Source organism: Ceratina calcarata, unplaced genomic scaffold (assembly GCF_001652005.2).
Source record: "Ceratina calcarata isolate Rehan_Ccalc_2016 unplaced genomic scaffold, ASM165200v1 scaffold43, whole genome shotgun sequence".
In the NCBI taxonomy this organism is placed as follows: Eukaryota; Metazoa; Arthropoda; class Insecta; order Hymenoptera; family Apidae; genus Ceratina; species Ceratina calcarata.
This window is the reverse complement of record NW_017166721.1, coordinates 507,013-525,993: the sequence shown is the minus strand read 5'-3', so window position 1 is coordinate 525,993 and position 18,981 is coordinate 507,013. Positions and strand designations below refer to the sequence as shown.

The window sequence follows — 18,981 nt, the reverse complement described above, 5'->3', positions numbered from 1 at the left end:
TTATTACGCGATAATTCCTTCTCTTGTTGTGAAGGAAATGACGGGCATGTGTGGCCAGTTTAAGAGCTGGCTGGCTGGCCTCTCTTGCTTTGCCATTAAATAATTAAACGGCAGCATGGACATTGTGCGTTTGAAGAAAATGTAATACATTCTCATTTTCTACGACGCAACGGAACTCTTTGTAATCGAGTATTAGGATATTCTCGGAACTTCATAAAGCATAGTAACTCGTTTATAGGCTTCATAACTGAAAGCCTACTATCTACAAAAGAAAATATGGACTTCGAGGGCGCAGCAACTCTGTTTACACAGCAATTTTTCTTTAATATGCATGGAAGTGAAAAAATAAAATTCTGAAGCTTTTAAGAGGCTGCTTCCTCTTTTACGATCTTTTCACCTGACGATATCAAGTGATTTAAATAAATATCAATCTAAATTAATCGATGAAAACATGTTTCGTTTTGTGGCATTCAGACTGGTCGCGTGGTCGCTTTTAGGCTCTTCGCATTTCTATGCTTCTATTCCAGCTTTCCATTCTATTATCTTATTTCCTGTTTCTTAGTATTCACGCGGGTTTTCGCAGCCTTGAACATATCCGACGACCAGGCTCGCATGATCCATTCGTCTTTAAGATTATCAGCTTTCTCTTAATTTCCTCTATTGTTCATATTTATTTTCCAGTTTTTTTCCAGATCTGATCAGCCTCTGCTGTTTTTCCCCTTCCTTTCGTACGAATTCGTGAATGCACAGATCGTATCAGCAAAGCATAAAATCAATTATACCGAAAGGAAATTGTATTAACAAAAGTGCTTGAAATATGAGACAAATGAAACTCTCAATTTTTTCCTTTTACTCGCACCACTTCTACAACAATCAATGCAATTGCTTCCGCGCCAATAGAATTCAGTTACGTATAATACCCAAGTTAGGGGCCTCGTGACATTTCTAATACCTACGTGACACTCGTTGCGAACGTTTTTATTGAATCGCTGCACATCGCATCAAGTGTATACATGATTTGAACGTATCGACAGCTTGATATATTGGCAGGAGCAGATAACAGGGTAGCAGCGCGCATAGAAGTCGTTGCACCCTCTCCCGCATTTTACGCTGATAACCAAACTGAGCATGTTCAGAGTGTCAACATGAAACTATGGACTTTATGCATCCAGCATTCTAGATTCTGTACCTATATACCCTTGCCGGCGTTATATACATATAGACACTGTCGAATTCCAAGTTTATATCGTCGGTGTTTTGTTAAATTTTTATTTCACGCTTATCGGTAGCCAGCAGCGAAAGCTCCTATCGATTAGTGATAACTGTTTGAAGGTTTTTTTTTCACCAGCGAAAACTTTATTCCGCATCGTTAACGAGTTTTATGAATCACCTCGTCATTGCTGTAGTATTTCGGATCATATCGGACTTGGAATTTATACGTCAGCGATTACAATTGCCCGATTGAATAATGTTCGAGTCCAATCAGAAAATTTCCGTATTATTCAGGTCTAAGAAGCCTTACATGTTAAAAACGATGAACAAGAATGACATCGAGGTCGATAATTGATCGGATTGGCATAATTGACTTATTTATTATGAAATTCAACAATGATACTGTCAGTCACGATTAACAGACAAAAAGGTAGACAATTCGACAAACGTGTCTATTCATTCAGGAATAAACGCAAGCGATTGCGCGAATACTTTTTTCCCTCGTTACTATAGAGACCTACCTTCGGTACGTACGTCTAAACGAGTGACACAATCGAGAAATGAAAAGATTGCCGTGCGGCAACGTTAACCGCTCCGTAGATTGACGTCAACATTCACCTTGACTCGTAATGATACCGTACGCGATTACAATGCTGTGCCTAGCTTTCTTCAAAAACTATCGATGATTATCACTGACAATTAGGCGTTACTATTTTTTCTTCGCCACGGATCCAGCCGAGATTTTAATAGGCCCGCATTTTCCTGCTTCAAGATAAACTCTTAGCTCGTCGATTTCTTCCTGCCCACGAATTAAAGTCGACTTTGTGTCTTTACGGTGGCCTTGAAAATATCGAGGCGTCGTACAAAGCAGCTCGATAAAAGCAAACCACGATTACTTTTTACTAGCGAGATAAAATAAGGGTCGGACGCACGACCCTGATCGCCATTCGATCAGAGAATACGTATTAAAGATGACTAGACCACGGATTTTACTGCGACGTTCAAACCTGTCTTTCTAACTATAAATGTAATTGCATAAAAATCTACGGGAACGTGGTGACATATGTTTCCCTTTGTTACAGATGTCACTCTCAGAGTTCCGGAAGAAGAAGCTTATTTACGTTTTCAATACGTTCTTTGGTGAGTACGCATCGTCGCCTGCATGCAAATTCAATTGACTGGTATGTTGCACAATTTAATCCCCGTGTAATACATATAAGCGCGTATTGTAAACGCGATAGTTACCGACATAGGGAATCGGATTGGTCAGCTAACAGAATTAATTAAATTCTCTGTAGGAACGAAGGGGATAAACGATAGGCAGTCGGATCGGAACCCTTTTAAACGCGTAAATTCTCGCATATCGCGCGATGGACGAGACTCTCGTTGTAATCGGATTTTATCTCAATTATCCTGCATCCGTTGTGAATAACAACAGTTTAATTGACGATACCGGAATTCCCCTCAAAGTTAATTGAGACGAATCTCTTCTCGAATATGCGAAATATTTTTTTCCTGGGAAATATCGTAGCTTCATCACCTCGTAATAAAAAACGAGAATTCGATAATTAACGAATAACAAATTGAATAACATTCGTTCTGGTCGGTTCGTTCGCGAGTAGACGATATAAATGAACCTTTAATCGTGGAAATTCCGCTGTCAGTTAATTGAGACGAACCTCTTCGCTCACGGATATGCCGGTAAAATGATTCTTCCCGGGGGAAGTCGTAGCCAGTCGCCCGGGTAACGAAATAACGAAACCGATTGTCGTTTCCCTGGCGGTCGTAACGCGTTTCCCGCGGCTCTTTCGAGAATCGAGGGCTAACAATCTCCGTTTTCGTGGCTATCGCGGCCAAGCAACGCGAGCGAATGTTGCCTTCTAGCGAAATGAAATACGGTCCGGAAGGGTGAGAGCGAAGAGGGTATTTTTGGGGGCTAAGAGCGGACGAGAATCAAGGCTCCTACAAGGGGCGTTTTGTTCGGTCTCTCTATGGCACCTATGTGTTGGTTCGGGCAAAAGTGAGTCAGGCCGGACACCTATTTATGGTACGAACAGGAGCAGATAAACAATAGACGCGTTTAAGGGGGATGCCTTGCCCGCGTTGAAATTACACGTTTGCCCGCGTACCCGCCTGTCTTCGAGATACGACCTTACTTCACGTGTCTCCGTGTGCGCGCATACATGTACACGTCCGCTCATTCATACCACGCGGGGTTGTCCGCGTTTTCGAGAAGTAACTCACACAGAGGCGCCTAACGGCAGAGCGTGTCCTCCTGTTCGTGAAGTTCCGGGAACGTACGGACCGTGTAAAGTGTAAAGGCTCGCCACGGACGCGAATAACAAACCGGAGTAAATATTTAATTTATAATTAACGGACGGAAAGTTGTGAATAGAGGCAATTCGTGTGCATCGGGAAGGTCGGGAACTGCGTTAGGCCACAGAGTGTACGTGTCAGAGCTGGCTGGCTCGTGTGGAGGTCACAGGCGTGCACACGCTTCGCAGCTCGCATTAGCTCCGTACTTTCTTCCCTTCTTTGACCGTCGATCGGCCTGCTAAACATAACTACGGGGATGCTTCTTCGATACACGGCATTTCACCGTGACCCAGAGGAGCCGTGAAACGGTGCGGTGCGATGGGTCGCGAATCTTCGCGTGAAAACGAACGTTCGATCGCGGCTTCGCACGATTTAGGTACGATTTTAACAAATTTAGACGGTAATCCCACTTATTTAGAGTGCACGTGCGATACCAGCTGACACCTAGCACGGTCCGAACCTGAATTATTTCGCTGCGACCTCGATAAAAATTCGCCGCCGTCGGAACTGTAAATTTTATGCCGCGGACTGGTAATCGCTGTTTAGGGCGACGGGAAATATAAAAACGCTTCCGACGGAAGGAAGATATAAAAATGAGAAACCGTGAAAGGAGCTACAAAAAGTACGGAGAGTTTTCACTATGAAACTATAGAACAGTAGCGAAATAGGAGGGACTGAATAAAAGGGAATGCAAACAGAGGAGCGCGACAGTAGTGGGAGATTCGTCCGGTGATATTAGAATTAATAAAGTAGGAGAGTATCCCGGAGGCCGCCCAACGATAATAGGTGACACCTGAAAAGACGCGAGCCGTGAAATTGGGTCGACTTTGCGAAAACTAATGACATCCGATTCAAACGAGACGAGGAGGAGGACCCTGCCGTGAACGATGAATGGCGATCGACGAGAGCCCGTTCTTTCCACGGGAAATCTACCCGTCAGAGATCTTGTCGCACCGTTCTGGCTGGATACAGGCCAAAAATACGGCCATATTTCATTACATCGATTCCTTGTCACGTGTTTTGCCTACGTGATCGAGACTCCGGGAGAGCGTCGCCTGGGACCGCGGAAGGGTTTTGTTTCGGTGAACGCGGCTCCGAACGATAAGCTGACGAGGCTAATGGAACGGCGTATTAACGTTAACGTGGCTCGCCGACGCGCTCGACTTTAATGCGACGATATGCCTTTGACACTGTACTAACGTTATGTCGGACGGCTTTATCTACGACTTTTTTCTACCTTGGTCCCGTGCCAACCGTCCACTTCTCCCTTGACTAACACACCCGCGTCCCGATTTCGGCTATCTGGCTGCCTCGTATCTCGAAGATCGTAACGTCGACTCTGACCGACCGATCTAGCTAGTTCAGGACATTTCGCACACTTGCTCGCGACAGTTTAGCGCTGTCTATGATTAAAACTTAATGGACGGTTCTTCCCATCGTTTAACGTCGAACGCGACTTACGAATTTAAACATCAATGTACATATTTGTAACAAGAGTATTCTCCCTAGTTCTATAACAAAATAAAATAGTTCACTTGGTCTTTAGATTTTGACAGAAGTGGTGCGATCGATAGGAAGGATCTTGACCTTGCTATACAAGTAAGTGTCCCCTTTCTCAATGATCATGAAGATTGTAAAAATAGATTTAAACAATCTTTCTTGTTTTGCCTTAGCGAATCAATGAAAACAGGGGTTGGTCTCCCGACAACCCTAAAGCTCAATCTATTAGGGAAACGTTGCTTAAAATGTGGGATGGCTTGAGACAAGGCGCTGATACAGATCAAGATGGTCAGGTAATTCATTAATAGAATGTAACATAATTAGAGAAGTATAACTAATCTACTGTGCATTATTGGCCGGAAAAAAAATAGAGACAAGCATGTATCGTCGTTAGCGGAACACGGCGAGCGATGTGTGTACGCGGCCAAGGTACCACCGAGATAGTAAAGGGTACTTGAAATCCGATTTTTTGTTATTGTTTCACAGGTTAGCCGAGATGAATGGTATCAGCTATGGGAGGGCTATGCCAAAGATCCGTCAAATCCGACGGATTGGCAAGCCGCATATATGAACGTAACATTCCAGTTGTTCGATGCATCAGGTGAGTCTATTATATTTTATTAGTTCTATTAGTTTCGTAAAGAAATATTGATAGCGAATTTTCCAATACGCTCGCGAGGTGAAATATTTGTGAAAAAAATTCGAGAACAAGGTCGAACAAAAAGTTGATAAATAATAAACGCGATAAAGAGAAATAGTTCGCCTGCATCAGAGATGCTTTTGATTGCGTTTTTATAATACTCAGTTCATCTTTTACGGACTTATACTGAATATATTTATATCTATCTTAAACGAGAGCATTCATAAAATTTCGTAGCAAATACAACTTATTAACGATTTCTACGAATATTTAACTAACGAGGCCACTATGCTTCTTGTTAATCAGGTGATAAATCGATCGACGAGAATGAATTCTGCAACGTCTGTAGTTACGACAAAGTGCCCGAGGCTGAAGCCAGGGAGGCGTTCAAAAAGTTACAAGTCGTAAGTGTGAAAATCATATCAGCAAGTAATTTTCATCGAAATCGTTTCTGACCCGAATCTATTCCTTTGTTCGTTTTCCTTTTTTGTTCAAACACAGGGCCATCAAATCACATGGCAGTCGTTTACAGAACTTTGGAAGGAGTATTTTTCCTCAGACGATCCGGCCGCACCCGGAAACTTTATTTTCGGCAAAACTTCATTCTAATTCGATTTTGCCATTGAGGAGAGCCGACCGACGCGCATGTATTATTAAATCCCCTCCCCCCCCCAAAAAAGGCGTCCCTTGATGTACTACATGTTAACGCTTCTCTGCGTCTCGTTTAACTGAAGATTATATTTATATTTCTATGTAGATGTGCTAACATCAAATATAATTGTCCATATAAGATACATTTATGCACTACGCCACAAAATTATAGGATCGCATTGAATACCTTCAGCTTTCCTCAAAGTTTTGCAACACAAAGGGGTCTACGAAAGAGTTACGTGGAAGACATTGAAAGTAGAGGCGTTACCCTTTAAAGCAGACACAGCTAAATTGTTGTACAAGTGTTCTTTCACATAGCAACAATTTGAATGTCGACAATTTCTCCAATTATGACCCTCTAATTTGTTGGCGCAGTGTCTTATATTATTATTCGAACTTCAAAATTTAAATTGACGTTGAGAAATTGAATATAATTGCTATGTAACTCAATTACAAACTATTCAGATTATTAATAGTCCGTTGTTGTAGTACGTCCTTAGTTGTACGCAATTTTTCATTTCGATCACAGACTATTTAGTTTCCTGACGTGGAATGATACGGAAATGCGTACGAGGGCGAGCTGAACACGCGTGCGTCTGCATGGTTTAATGTTTAATTATCCGAATTCTTTTCGTACTTTAAACAATAAACAACATGAACAATAATATAGCCTTGTGAATACAATATAGATTATCTCACATCGTAATCTCTGAATGTGCTAATTAAAATTAACAAGAGGATCGATGTCCTCGAATTTCAGTTAACTCATTAAGTCGCAAACAATGAAATAATTAATTATGTATTACTTATTAGAGACCATAAATGCATCAAAAGAATTTATTGAATTTTCGTATAAAGAGATGTTGCATTTAAGTTATGGGCATGTTGTAATTAGGACAGTCTGTGAACTATATGACTTATAATAAAAATTCTCACGACCCAGCCAGAGGAAAGAATACTAAATCTTAGTTTTATATCTTTAATATAAATAGCAATATTTTACTATGAATGTACAGAAGTAAAACGTTCTGTTCATACAATGTGACAGAGCTGGACTTAATGAGTCAAAGGGAAATGTAAGTACTCAGATAGAGTCCTTAATTTGTTACGAAGTTAAATAACCTAATAGCAAGAATAATAGAAAGGGAAAAGCCAGACTACACTTAGTTGCAAAGAATTTGTATGTTTTCTGTGGTATTCAATAAAGGGTATTTCAAAGTATCATTGAAAATGATAATGATTATGTTAAAAGTGATAATGAACGCACGCTATCAACGACATTATGTGGAAACCGTGAATAAAGTACGTGCAAAAAATTAAAGATTATAATTGTACTCACGAAAACCGTTGCCGAATTGGCTGGAATTATGCGTTGTTCCTAGTCCCGCGAAAAGAATGTCTGCTAGAAAGATTTTTTAATTAGGATAAAAAATAATGCGAACACAAAGAATATAAGAAATTACTAATAAATGTAAAAGATGTTTGCTGTGAAGGATAGGGTGGTATTATAAAATACGTGTAAAGTATGTGTTTTACCACCGGGAGGATTCTGCAGCCAGCCCGTTTTCCTTACAATTCGTAGCAAATGCTTAACGCTAGCCCCGTGTATTGGCATCAGATATGTATCAAGTTATAAAGTATATAAAGCGTATCGATTGACGTTTTTTATTGTTAAAATTGCAATATGTCAATCTTACTCACTGAACTTATTTATTAATATTACGATGTTACTACGTCAATGCAACAGGCTAGCGTGAAGTGTTTGTTGCCTATTAATAAATTAAAACAGTTGCAGAATCATGACCACCGGTTGCTACCATAGACATATAAGGATAGACTGCGTGAGCATTGGAGGGACCCTGTAAGTGGCTGTATCAGCGCAATAGAAAGCACGAAGAGGACCTACTATCCTTCTTTACTGGAAAATATTACAACATAAAAATATATTCACATGCGTATCTAGAAAAATAAAGAGACCACTGTTTGGCAACATTCTCTTTTTACCGTCCTGTTGATTTCTCGGCCCGCTCACGCTGTCTATTCTTCTATGTCTATGATCGCCACGGATATATTTCTGTATTAGTATTCGGAATTGATGTACTGATCGATGTGAATCGTACATAACGGCATGAGTGGAGTTATGTAAAAGATAAATGCGCGTCAGGTATTTAAATAAATGTGTCTGTGAACTGCAATATTGCCAGAAAGAATCATTCTTCCCATTTAGTATTGTTGTACATGAGTTTAACTAATACTACTCTACGATCTAATGTAATATTATTACGTACACGCGTATGAAGGTGTGCGTGAAGTTCACGCAGAATATAATATCAAATTTACTTACTGTGAACATTAATCCAACGAGGAATTGATTACTGGAAAGCAATTTCTTCGTAACACACACTAAACACTTGCCAAAGTTCGTTCCCGCCAATTACCTGGTTGTTATATCAAGGATCACAAAACATTTACGAATGATTGTGTATCGATGCATTTAAAACGATTCTTACGGTAAATTACGAACGCTTTCAATAAACGGTGGCAGGAAATTAACCGAACTTGGCGCAGAAACCGATTGTCAAAGTCACGATGCAAATGAAAGTACGTACCATACAATATTGATACTTGGGAGCAATTCATCGATATTCAAGATACGTACGTTAATACCTTGTCCTGTAGAGATACCTTGTTTGTCCAAGAACGTAACACTTGACGGACTAATTCTTAAACATTAATTGCGTGACTGATTATTCGAACTTCAAGCTGTTTCAAGATGTCTGTCGTCTAGCGCCTCGCTTTTGCGCGGCAGGCCGAGCGCTCGCTCAGCGTCGCTATTGTCCGGCAGCACCATCGTCATTGTCTCTGCAGCGCGAAATAAGAGTTTGTCGACCTGTTCATCCTAGTCGGTGAGAATCTGAAAGAAAGATATGCAGGAGAATTCGGTAAGTGGCATTTCAACAAATATATCGTTAATTGATACGCGACATTTGGAACGGTGCTAATATACAAGCTGTCAGTTACATAACTACTCCCCTACTTCTCTAACCTAACCTCCGTCTTTGTTCGAATTGTAACAAACATACAATCCGTTTTCGTTCGCTATCTTATCATTGCGATCAGATAAGTGAATAAGTTTTATATGACACCTTCGCTGAACGGGAGTTCAGTATTATTCATACCATCGGCAGACTCACTATGGTGCAACCAATTACTGTATTCATTGCATATTACACTGAAGCCTTACAGCCTTACACTATTTACGCAATATTATCTGTCAATGCAAGCTGTAGCTTCAACCGACGTTAGGGTTCAATATAATATATGTAGATAAATGTAGTGAGTGACAAGTGTATTGCATGATTCTATTCCATTGATTGTTCATTGGAAGTTATTTCCTCTTAAGGTGATAAAAGTCGAGGCATAATGTAAGTATTCAGATTCAAAGTAACTCTTTTGGTAGTTTCTTTGTCTCACTGGCAACTTGATTAGACAGTAAGTGACGTCATTTATATAGTTATATAACAGTTACCAAGTGATAAAGGATGACGATTGATACTATGATTGTATGAGGGCTAGATTTGAATTGCTTCTTCACTAGCTAACACTACATTGCTTAAGTTAACGTAACAGTACTTGAGATAATCTGAAAATCTATGTTCTTAAAGTAACATAATTAGCTTTGAATTGTTAACGCGACTTTATATTGGCATGAGTCAGCATTTATCAGTAGTCAAATACAAATCTGTTCTACTAATGCTTTGAAGCATCATTAGTCCTTAACGAAGAACTTCTTTAAAGGAAAGTAGAGTCTCTTGTTAGAAAATACAGCAGGGGAACCTTCTTACAGGTTGGATTACGGTGATTTAGATTTGCAAAAAGAAGAAGACGAAGTGGAACAATTTGCCATGACTTCCTTAGGCAAACTAATATTTGTAGACATACATTGTAGGCATCCAAAGTCTTTATCTTCAGATAAACCGTCTGTAGATACCATTGATTCCTTATCACTTGCTTTCGAAGACCTTTTTTACATGCCGTTTGACATTATTGAAAATTACAGTCACACTTTACGTACGTTGGACATTAGCCATAATAAGTTCAGTAGGTACGTACGGAATGAGAATATGTACAAACGTAAATTAAGGGAGAGGTTTAAGGGACCTGAGAGATTTCTTTCTGTCGCATTTTTAGAAACTTGCAATTTTTGGGTGAATTCGACAATTTAACGTCTCTGAACTTAGATCACAATAACGTTGACGATTACACTGTATTCCCGCATATGCCGAAACTTCAACTTCTCTGGTTAAATCATAATAATATAGAGGAACTCTATCCGTTTATTAAGAATCTCTATGAGAGTCTACCAAACCTCAGATATCTATGTCTTATGGGAAACAAGGCAGCACCGAGTTATTTAAATGGTGGGACCTTTTATGACTATCTTCAATACAGGTATGAAAAATAAGAAAAAAGAAGGCATGATTATAAGTGTTGGTTTGACTGTGTAACTGGATTGTACATGTGTATGCATGTGTACGTGTGTAATTGTCTATTGTGCGGTCAGTTATCTATCAGACGAATATTTTTGTGAAAAAAAGGTTGTACGTGATATCCTGGTTTCCGCATTTGGTACATCTGGATGACAGGAACGTGACAACGGAGCAACGGCAAGAAGCGAGAAGGCTTTTCAAGCGGCCGATGTTAGAAAATCTAACTGAGCACGCTCCTCTGCCAGAATGCATTAAACATCTGCACAATAAAATTACAAATATGTTTTCCAAACCGACACTGCCCTGCAAATTAAAGCCTAGAGGAACAAACTTCATCGTTTAAAACGATATTAAATTATCATCGATATAATCCTGCTCAGAAGTAGTCTAATTTTGTAAAATCAAAATATTCTTCGAGATATACTATTTTTATTTGCTCAGAAATGTTTTATACCGATGGTAATAAAAATAAAAAATAAAGATTTTTACTAAAAGTTCATTGCTAATTATTTTGTATCCATTTTTATTTAAATAGTTTCAATTTGTTTCCCATCGATTTATTACGTACAACGGTATGCGACGCACGAGTTTAGGTACGTATTCTCCGTTCGTCCTTACGTCTATCACGATCGTAAATAATTCCGTCTAAAGTACGAAGTATTATAACACAATTTGTACGTTCATTTTTAGGTATCTTCGTTTAATTGTAAAGGAAATTTTGTCAAAGTCGTATCTTTTGATGTGCGCCCGATATCGATAAGCGCGAGTACTCTTCCGAATTTCTTTGATTTATAAAACATTGCGGGAGACGTCGTTTTAAAGCTGACTCGACATTCGTTCTCGAATAAAAAGAAAACGTTCGTCAGACAGTCGTAAACATGTGTATGATAAGAAAGTTTATTGAACGTCTTGGAATAACTCATAAATTCCGTTTTACGCTAGAATGCATTGCAAATAAACGGTGAATTGATAAATCGGAGAGTAGTATCTCGTGACAATTAATACACGGCACGGACTTCTCTACTCCCGGATGAGACGACATAATTAAAATGAAAAAACGCCAATCATGGAACAAAATGATAAATGAATACGATGAGTGTTTGTTAAGTGTCGTATAATAATCGGAAATAATTTGAACTATATCAGGACTCTTGAAAGTTGTTTTCATCTTAAGTTTGATCTCCTATCTATTGTAGATACCATAAATTATCAGCGATTACAGGAACCGATTATGATATTAAGAATATTTTTTTAAATGTTTGTGATCGTTAGAACACGAACATTTTTAAGTAGAAAGAGTCAAGGTTTAAAAAATATTGTAAGAGGTGATAGAAAAATGGGATTGAGACAGTGTTCTAAGGGATTTTAGGTAAACATCAGAGTAGAGATTCTGTACGCCGACAATTAAATAGAACTTTACAAAAATTATAATGCATTTATAATTACATCAACTTTACATTCACTGTCAGTAATACTTCATGCGATGAATTATCTCTAATGAATTTATATTTGGTAACGTGATATGTTCCTTCGTCAGTTTCATTTTTTAAAATTCGGATAATTTATACTCCTATAGGTCGTCAATTCTTCAGAATAATCTTTCCACAATGATAGATCAATCGCAGGAATGTTTTCGCAGTTCATAATAGGGTTACTGAAATAAAGGAAAATTCGTAATCGGATAGAAGAATTATTAGAGTTATCGCATGTAGGAATGGAAAACTTACGTTGACGATACTTGTTCGAATCCTCTTGGCTGCATACTGGTGATGTAATCACCATTGTCACAGAATAGTCGAGATATACTAGCCTTCCGAATCTCATTCAATTGTTCTGATAAATTAATGATCAGTTACAAAGAAAGCAGTATATTACAAAATTTTTTGAAAAAAGGAATAGAATTTACAATTAATATAAGATGAAGATGTTTACCTATAGTGAATGCTAATTTATGATCGTTATTCTCGTACCAATGTCGGTCTCCCACTCTCGTTCGGTAAAATTGTCTAACGAGTATACACAAGAAAGTAGGACCGGAAAGAGTGCCTGGCACGTGTTCCTCTAGTGACCCGCCGACAGTCAGTTCGATATCATCAGGACTGGGATACAATTCGGCCAATTTTTCCACATTCTATAAAAAAAAGATATACTCCCTCCTTAATGAATCATTCTTACGTCAATACTGACGTGATTTCGATAACGTAAATTCTATAAAATTGCATTTAGAAGTTATCAAAGTTTATGTAATATTATGAACTCTCACACTCTGCTTTGATTTAAATAAAAATGAATGTTTCTAATACTTTGCATTACGAATTGAAATTCCAGGAATGTTTCATATCATTACAAAATTCACAAGTTTTACAACGAAACTTATTTGCAATTTGGTATCTCGGTGAAATTTCTACCTACCGAGGCAGAGATGTAATCCATAAAGTCGCCAAAGTATTTCGCCCTAGGCAAACCGCAATATTCGCGGAAGTCATTGTAAGAAGCGAGCCCGTGATCGCGATTCCTTTGAATATCTATCGCTCTAAGGTCCTGCCCCAGCGGTCTTCCGTTCCTGAACAAATATTGCGTGATCTGAAAGGCACAAACAGCAATCAATTTAATTTATCGTTCATTCCATTTCAATTCGCTTTTCCGTACCTCAGCATCAAAATATTGATCACTAGCTTTTTCCGGTTGATAAGACATTCCTCTAGTAAGATCATCCATGTTGTTGAACCGTTCAATGATTCCTGGCCTGTTGAAATGATCGCTGAGCCTCAGAGCACCCTTCGACGATCGGTACTCAGTCACCAAGCTGAATGATTATATAAATTAGTATTAAATATTCATAAAATATTCTTTATACGATTAAACATACTTGAGATAACCAGCGATGAGAGAATGGAAGTATCTAAATGCCGCAGTCGAATGCTCATTTAGAGTACTGGGATTTACATTCGGATCGTAATCGTTCACGTAATCCTTAGTTCGGTATAAAATTTTGTTACCATACGTAGCCTCGGCGCCTAGAAATTGAATATTCGTATTAAATTCAGAATATATCAATGCCTCAGTCATTACATTACCTAAAAATATTGGTAGCCACTCGTAATACGAAATATGCTGATGTTCCGCAATTACAATTCGTCTCGCCTCTTGGAAAGTCGTCTCGTCGGTCCAGTGAGGATTTAAGCGTGCTAATGCATCCGCGATGCGATTATGCTCCCTAAGCAGTATTATTTGTAAGACGGTCAGTTGCGGATTTTGATTGACTCGAGCATCACCTGCGACAGGAACGAGTAGATTTGCATAACATAAACAACATGTGTAACTTATGAGAGAAGTAATTTATTCATATTAGAAGCTTACCAGCTTGATAACAAACTTCTCTAGGGTCCGTATTTTCACAGACTTCGCTTTTGTTCGCTGCCGCTGGTGGCCATTGCCTATTGTTTCGAATATCTACGTTTAATCGACCGCCGACACCGGCTCGCAAAGTCGCCGCCAATTGATCGCTCGATCCATAAACGATCGAGAGATCCAAGAAATGTGTAACCACCGTCAGCTAAAAAATTCGTTTTATAGAATCATAATATATCCGGAGTTAAATCAGATTAAAGCGTTCTCGGTTTTCTTTTTCATATCTAAGGATTTTAGAAAGTGATAAAATTCCTTGGATAATATGCAGTTTGTAGAATATAGCTTCTAACATGTGTTAGTGATCAATGAAATGATTTATTGAATTAAGCACGTACGGGTAATTATAGTGCTCTATGGTTATTACGTATCTCGATCATTTTCAATTCTCAGACAGTTCTGATCTTTAAGCGATGATATGGATGAGGTAACAAACAAGTAGCTATCAGGTGTAAAGGAATAGCAAACCTGTTCTGCTGGTTTGTTCGACGCGCAGCCACGGTCAAGATCAGTGGTACTACGGACGAAGTTGAGACATCTTATACTACCTTTCCTGTAAACGGGATCGTTGTACGGTATAAGTATTGGGTAACACTGGTTGTCGAGTAATGACTGGTCCACTAACTGTCCATCGTCCGTGCAGCATTGGGTCGCGTGCGGTTCTGTCACATTAAAAGATAATTAAAAACGGACGCAACCACGAGAAATCATTAGTTCTCTCTATTTCTCTCCTGTGTGAATTAAATTTTAATTCGCAATTTTCTAGACGTCCTTCCAATATGAACAGCAATTTTCCGAGTTTCTTAATAGTTTACTTTTATTCAATTTGTCTTCGGAGTTATAATTGAGGTGTCAGATGTGTTAAAACAGGATCTAAGTAAAAATTCTTGTTTGTCACATTCCTACGTTACATTTATATCAGAAGTTTACTATCTGATTTTAAACTGGTTTCAAGTTACTCGTCTAGTCGTGCAAATTAATTGAGTCTATTAAGTAAAAGTCTCTAATGGTTCACCGAAAGATTTTTTCATTTCATTACACATAAAAATGGACATTCATCTTATTTCCTGTCCATTGCAGACGATTTTAATGAACCACTGATATCTCTCCCTCATTCTTTAGTATTAGCATTGCGAAATTGTGGAACCTTCTGTGTGGTAGGGAAAAGTTTGCAAAAATTTAAAGTTCTTTTACTTGATTGAGTGCTTCCATCGATCATGGCCATGTCGTGGGTAATAATTTGCCCCCATTGCATCGCAGCCAGCGTCCATATCGGGTCGTCGACGTCGACAGGGGGGAACAGAGTGTAGCTAACTAATCTGGACGGTGGTAATTCCGCTCCAGTCACAGATAAAGTAGGTGAGCGTACGCCTGCATAAATTGAACATTTTTCGACCAGCGAATTATTAAGAAATAACAGGGCACGCGAGTGAAAGTCGTCTGATATTACAATTTTGCTCGTTCGTTTCGACATGCATTCGACAAAACGATTTTATCCGGTGTAGAACGAAACCGAGAGATCGTGCGGTTTTGTATAATTCAAATATTAAGATAAATTTGCAGTAACATAAACTAAATAAGATTTTAGAAATCATGATTTTAATACATTTCTGAAATTGTAGAAACTGATTTATAAATGGTCAAATGAAAAACAGGTAGTATATCTGTTTTGAAGAAAGTAGCAAGTTAATACTTTTCTCCGTAACGTCATAAAAGGTAGCAAATAGATTAGCGGGAATCACGCAGATCGGCTGACCAGTTTTTAGAAAGTAAAACAATTGCAAAACACGCTCGTTGTCGCGTAATCGCGTCCGCGCCGCGACGATTAGGATAAAACGGGACTCGCGGTTCATTCATCATTCTTTCATTGGTATTTCCACGGCATCACGCATTTGATATTTCCTCGCTCACAATCAGCTATTTCCCCATCCACTCGAACTGAGAATGTTAAAAATGTCATCATAAAGGTTAATACCATTAGGTACTATGTGCATGAAATTCTTTCTTATCTATTAGAGAAATCAACAGATTTTTTCTGCGATTTCTTATTTCTATCAATCGTTTAACAGTTCATTAACTCTAAGTATAGACATTCGAAATATGCACTGACTAAAGCTAGAAAGATTAAGAAAATTCAACTTGTTCTATTAAAAAATAAAATTGATCCGGTCGATTCTTTTTAAGAATGAAAGGGTTTCGATGAATCATGGGATTGCAGAAACGTTTCCTACACCTGCAAAGGTTACGTATTAGTAAAATGTTATAAAGTTTACAAAGCAGGAGGCAAACTAGCTTCCACGCGAGCGCATAAATCACGTACGGACACGTTCGAACCATTGATATGGAAACAAGTTTCTGTGAAAGTGAATATTTGTCATGGGGAACGTCGATCTGATAAACAGCAGGAGTTTTATGAGCATTGCAGCAATTCTACGAATATACATGAAAATATGAAAGTACAATACTTTTTCTTATTATTAAAATCGTTTATAAAATCGTCGAATAATAAACGTCTGAAGAATTTTTCTACAAAATATGCAAAGTCTCCAGGAATACAAACTTTCTTGCTCGTTTTCTAACATGTCCAAAAAGAAGAGAAAATAAACTCGTTCTATTTTTTGCGGTGCTCGTAACCCATATTTTCCGAAAATAAAAATTAAAACGTGTTCTCGTCTGTACCAGTAGACCAGGAAATTGATAATACCGGTGATGTAAGATTTATCTTTTTGAGTTTCGTAACAACTTTATTACAGGAGAATTCTAAGAATTTTTACTAATTCTGTTGATATAATTAGTTCGAATCTAAGCAAATTAATTTCGATTTTATCTTCGAATTTTTCTTTCACATTGTATTTTAATGTTACAACACTTTCTCGACAGCGTTGTTGATATCTCGAAACCAGTCTCGCAGCTTTCATCACCGTTTGACGTCACACCCTTCTTTAGGAACAGAAAGCTTGCTTATCTAAAATCGCGCGAACTTTATATTTCAGCTTAGATTTTTCTTATCTTGTATTCACATGTGCGTCCCATTAAATTTGCAAAATTCATCAGGAAGAAGCTTGTTCAAAATTTGAAACAAGCTCGATAATTGATAATTACGTAGCTGTTTGAAAGAAAAGGAGATCGAGTCTCGCATAGCTTCTCATTCCCTTCTTCTCCGACCTTCGCGCGCAACAGGAAAGGTATTGTTCTCGGTATAATATCGTTAGCCCGAGGTGATCGAGGATTTTGCATCACGATTCGTTTAATGCACCCTCACGGTATAGATCGATTCCGCTGCAACTTTAACCCGTTCCATTGTTAGACGAACCGTGACCGTTAGAGCGCTTTCAGATACAAGAATCGCGATTCGTACGCGACTCACATCCATCCGAGACAGTCGGAAAAAACAAAGAAAAGATGACACGAATTGTCGAATAATCAATACAATATAATACGTAATAAAGAATATGTTTTTTCGTGACGCGAGTCGAATAGCCACTTGTTACTTCTCCCACTTTGACAGTATTTTACGAAACCATAGATTTAGTTTTTTAAAATGTCCAGTAACAAGGGGAAGAAAAATGTTCTAACTGAAACCAATTTATATAATGTAGTTCTGAAAATATACTCGATAATGTTAGAACGTTTCTCACAGTCGCCGAGCAGTTCACGTGAGAAAAAAGTTCGTTAGGGCAAATAACAAATGGTCGTGCACAATGGTTAAACAAAACCATGCCTACGGTGCACGTTGTTCGGAAGAATTCGAACGAGGTGAAAGTCACGTTCGGTTAATTCTACATCGCGGAAGTAATTCTTGTCAACCGTGATTCAGGGAATCGGCAAATCGGTTAGATAATGTATTAGATAGGGAACGTTTAAATTCAGGTCAGGCGCTTCTTTAAAATCTCGTTTGCCAACTTTATGACGTTACGTATTGCATTTGCAATCGCGTTTCTGTGTGCACAGGCTTTATCTCATTGATACACGTGCATCGTTAAATGATATTCAAATTACGATTCTTATTATCTACCTGTTTATTCAACTCGATAGAGAAAGTATTTATGTTAATTACTTAAATTAGTTTTCGTGTTCGATAAAAGATGAATAAATACGAGAGTAATTCAGTCTTACCGTCACCATAATTTCCTGGCAGTAACCGTCCGTATCTCGTGTTTGCCATGCCCCATGTGGGATTCTGCAAATTGTTGCAAGACCCATCGTACGTTCGATATCTTGACTTTTCACACCGCCGCCGATACATATCCCCGCACATGATTTCATCGTGAATATTAAATGTCGTGTTCCGTCCGAAACCAAACGACGAGCTTAAACTTAAAATTAATAAAGTACGAGTTCAATCTCGTTCAGTTTAAATTGGTACCATTCGCGATATGATTTATTTGTACATACCTGGTTGGAAAGAATGATGAATATATCGTCTGAGGTCGGGTAGACTGAGAAAATGGAGTATATGAACTTCCAAAGGCATTTGCATGTTGGTAGGTCACATAACTTGTCTCGGACTCTTCTAAATCTGATCGTTTCACTTTTCCTGGAATAAAATAATTATAGGAAGATCAATTGGATAATTTCTAGATCTCATTCCTTGCGATTTACTTCAAATCAGTTGAATCGAAACTCAAGATAAATTAAGGATGTATTGGCTATACAGTCAATCCCAAAAGTTTATGTACCTTAGAAAAACGCATTTCCTATAATTAAAAAGAAATCAGACGTCGGGAGAATAATGCTAATAATAAATAGCTACGTGCTAAAAAG

The 18,981-nt window shown here is 38.4% G+C and overlaps 3 protein-coding genes across 7 annotated transcripts in view; 2 read left to right on the top strand and 1 right to left on the bottom strand.

Annotated features, from left to right (window-relative positions):
* The window catches only part of Scp2 (Sarcoplasmic calcium-binding protein 2), a 38,869-nt gene extending 30,355 nt beyond the window's left edge, over positions 1–8,514 (top strand). For all 4 annotated transcript variants that reach the window (XM_018027771.2, XM_018027773.2, XM_018027772.2 and 1 more), the window contains exons 3-8: positions 2,295–2,352; positions 5,075–5,127; positions 5,202–5,321; positions 5,515–5,629; positions 5,975–6,072; positions 6,170–8,514. In XM_018027771.2, coding sequence (XP_017883260.1) covers positions 2,295–2,352; positions 5,075–5,127; positions 5,202–5,321; positions 5,515–5,629; positions 5,975–6,072; positions 6,170–6,277 — 552 coding nt within the window. In that variant the 3' untranslated portion in view covers positions 6,278–8,514. The remainder of the gene's footprint in view (positions 1–2,294; positions 2,353–5,074; positions 5,128–5,201; positions 5,322–5,514; positions 5,630–5,974; positions 6,073–6,169) is intronic.
* Positions 8,515–9,119: 605 nt separating this feature from the next.
* LOC108626811 (leucine-rich melanocyte differentiation-associated protein) lies at positions 9,120–11,273 on the top strand. 2 transcript variants are annotated; one of them, XM_018027692.2, is made up of 4 exons: positions 9,120–9,261; positions 10,167–10,424; positions 10,511–10,771; positions 10,918–11,273. In XM_018027692.2, the coding sequence occupies exons 2-4, from the start codon at positions 10,225–10,227 to the stop codon at positions 11,150–11,152; spliced, it is 696 nt and encodes a 231-aa protein (XP_017883181.1). In that variant the 5' UTR covers positions 9,120–9,261; positions 10,167–10,224; the 3' UTR covers positions 11,153–11,273. The 2 variants fall into 2 exon arrangements, with proteins under 2 accessions (XP_017883181.1, XP_026670905.1); XM_026815104.1 differs by lacking the exon at positions 9,120–9,261 and adding an exon at positions 9,269–9,744.
* Positions 11,274–12,213: 940 nt separating this feature from the next.
* Positions 12,214–18,981, bottom strand: part of LOC108626807 (peroxidase) — an 11,877-nt gene continuing 5,109 nt past the window's right edge. Inside the window, exons 2-13 of the mRNA XM_026815137.1 lie at positions 18,613–18,754; positions 18,334–18,533; positions 15,412–15,588; positions 14,686–14,879; positions 14,170–14,365; positions 13,887–14,084; positions 13,679–13,826; positions 13,459–13,615; positions 13,222–13,392; positions 12,742–12,940; positions 12,537–12,642; positions 12,214–12,463 (exon numbers count right to left, since the gene is read on the bottom strand). Of these exons, the coding sequence (XP_026670938.1) occupies positions 12,349–12,463; positions 12,537–12,642; positions 12,742–12,940; positions 13,222–13,392; positions 13,459–13,615; positions 13,679–13,826; positions 13,887–14,084; positions 14,170–14,365; positions 14,686–14,879; positions 15,412–15,588; positions 18,334–18,533; positions 18,613–18,754 (2,003 nt within the window). The 3' untranslated portion in view covers positions 12,214–12,348. The remainder of the gene's footprint in view (positions 12,464–12,536; positions 12,643–12,741; positions 12,941–13,221; positions 13,393–13,458; positions 13,616–13,678; positions 13,827–13,886; positions 14,085–14,169; positions 14,366–14,685; positions 14,880–15,411; positions 15,589–18,333; positions 18,534–18,612; positions 18,755–18,981) is intronic.

Excerpts from the sequence above, each read along its gene's own strand:
- LOC108626811 (XM_026815104.1), top strand. Across the intron at positions 10,425-10,510 it reads AGCCATAATAAGTTCAGTAG|AAACTTGCAATTTTTGGGTG; the intron begins GTACGTACGGAA and ends TCGCATTTTTAG. Across the intron at positions 10,772-10,917 it reads TATGACTATCTTCAATACAG|GTTGTACGTGATATCCTGGT; the intron begins GTATGAAAAATA and ends TGTGAAAAAAAG.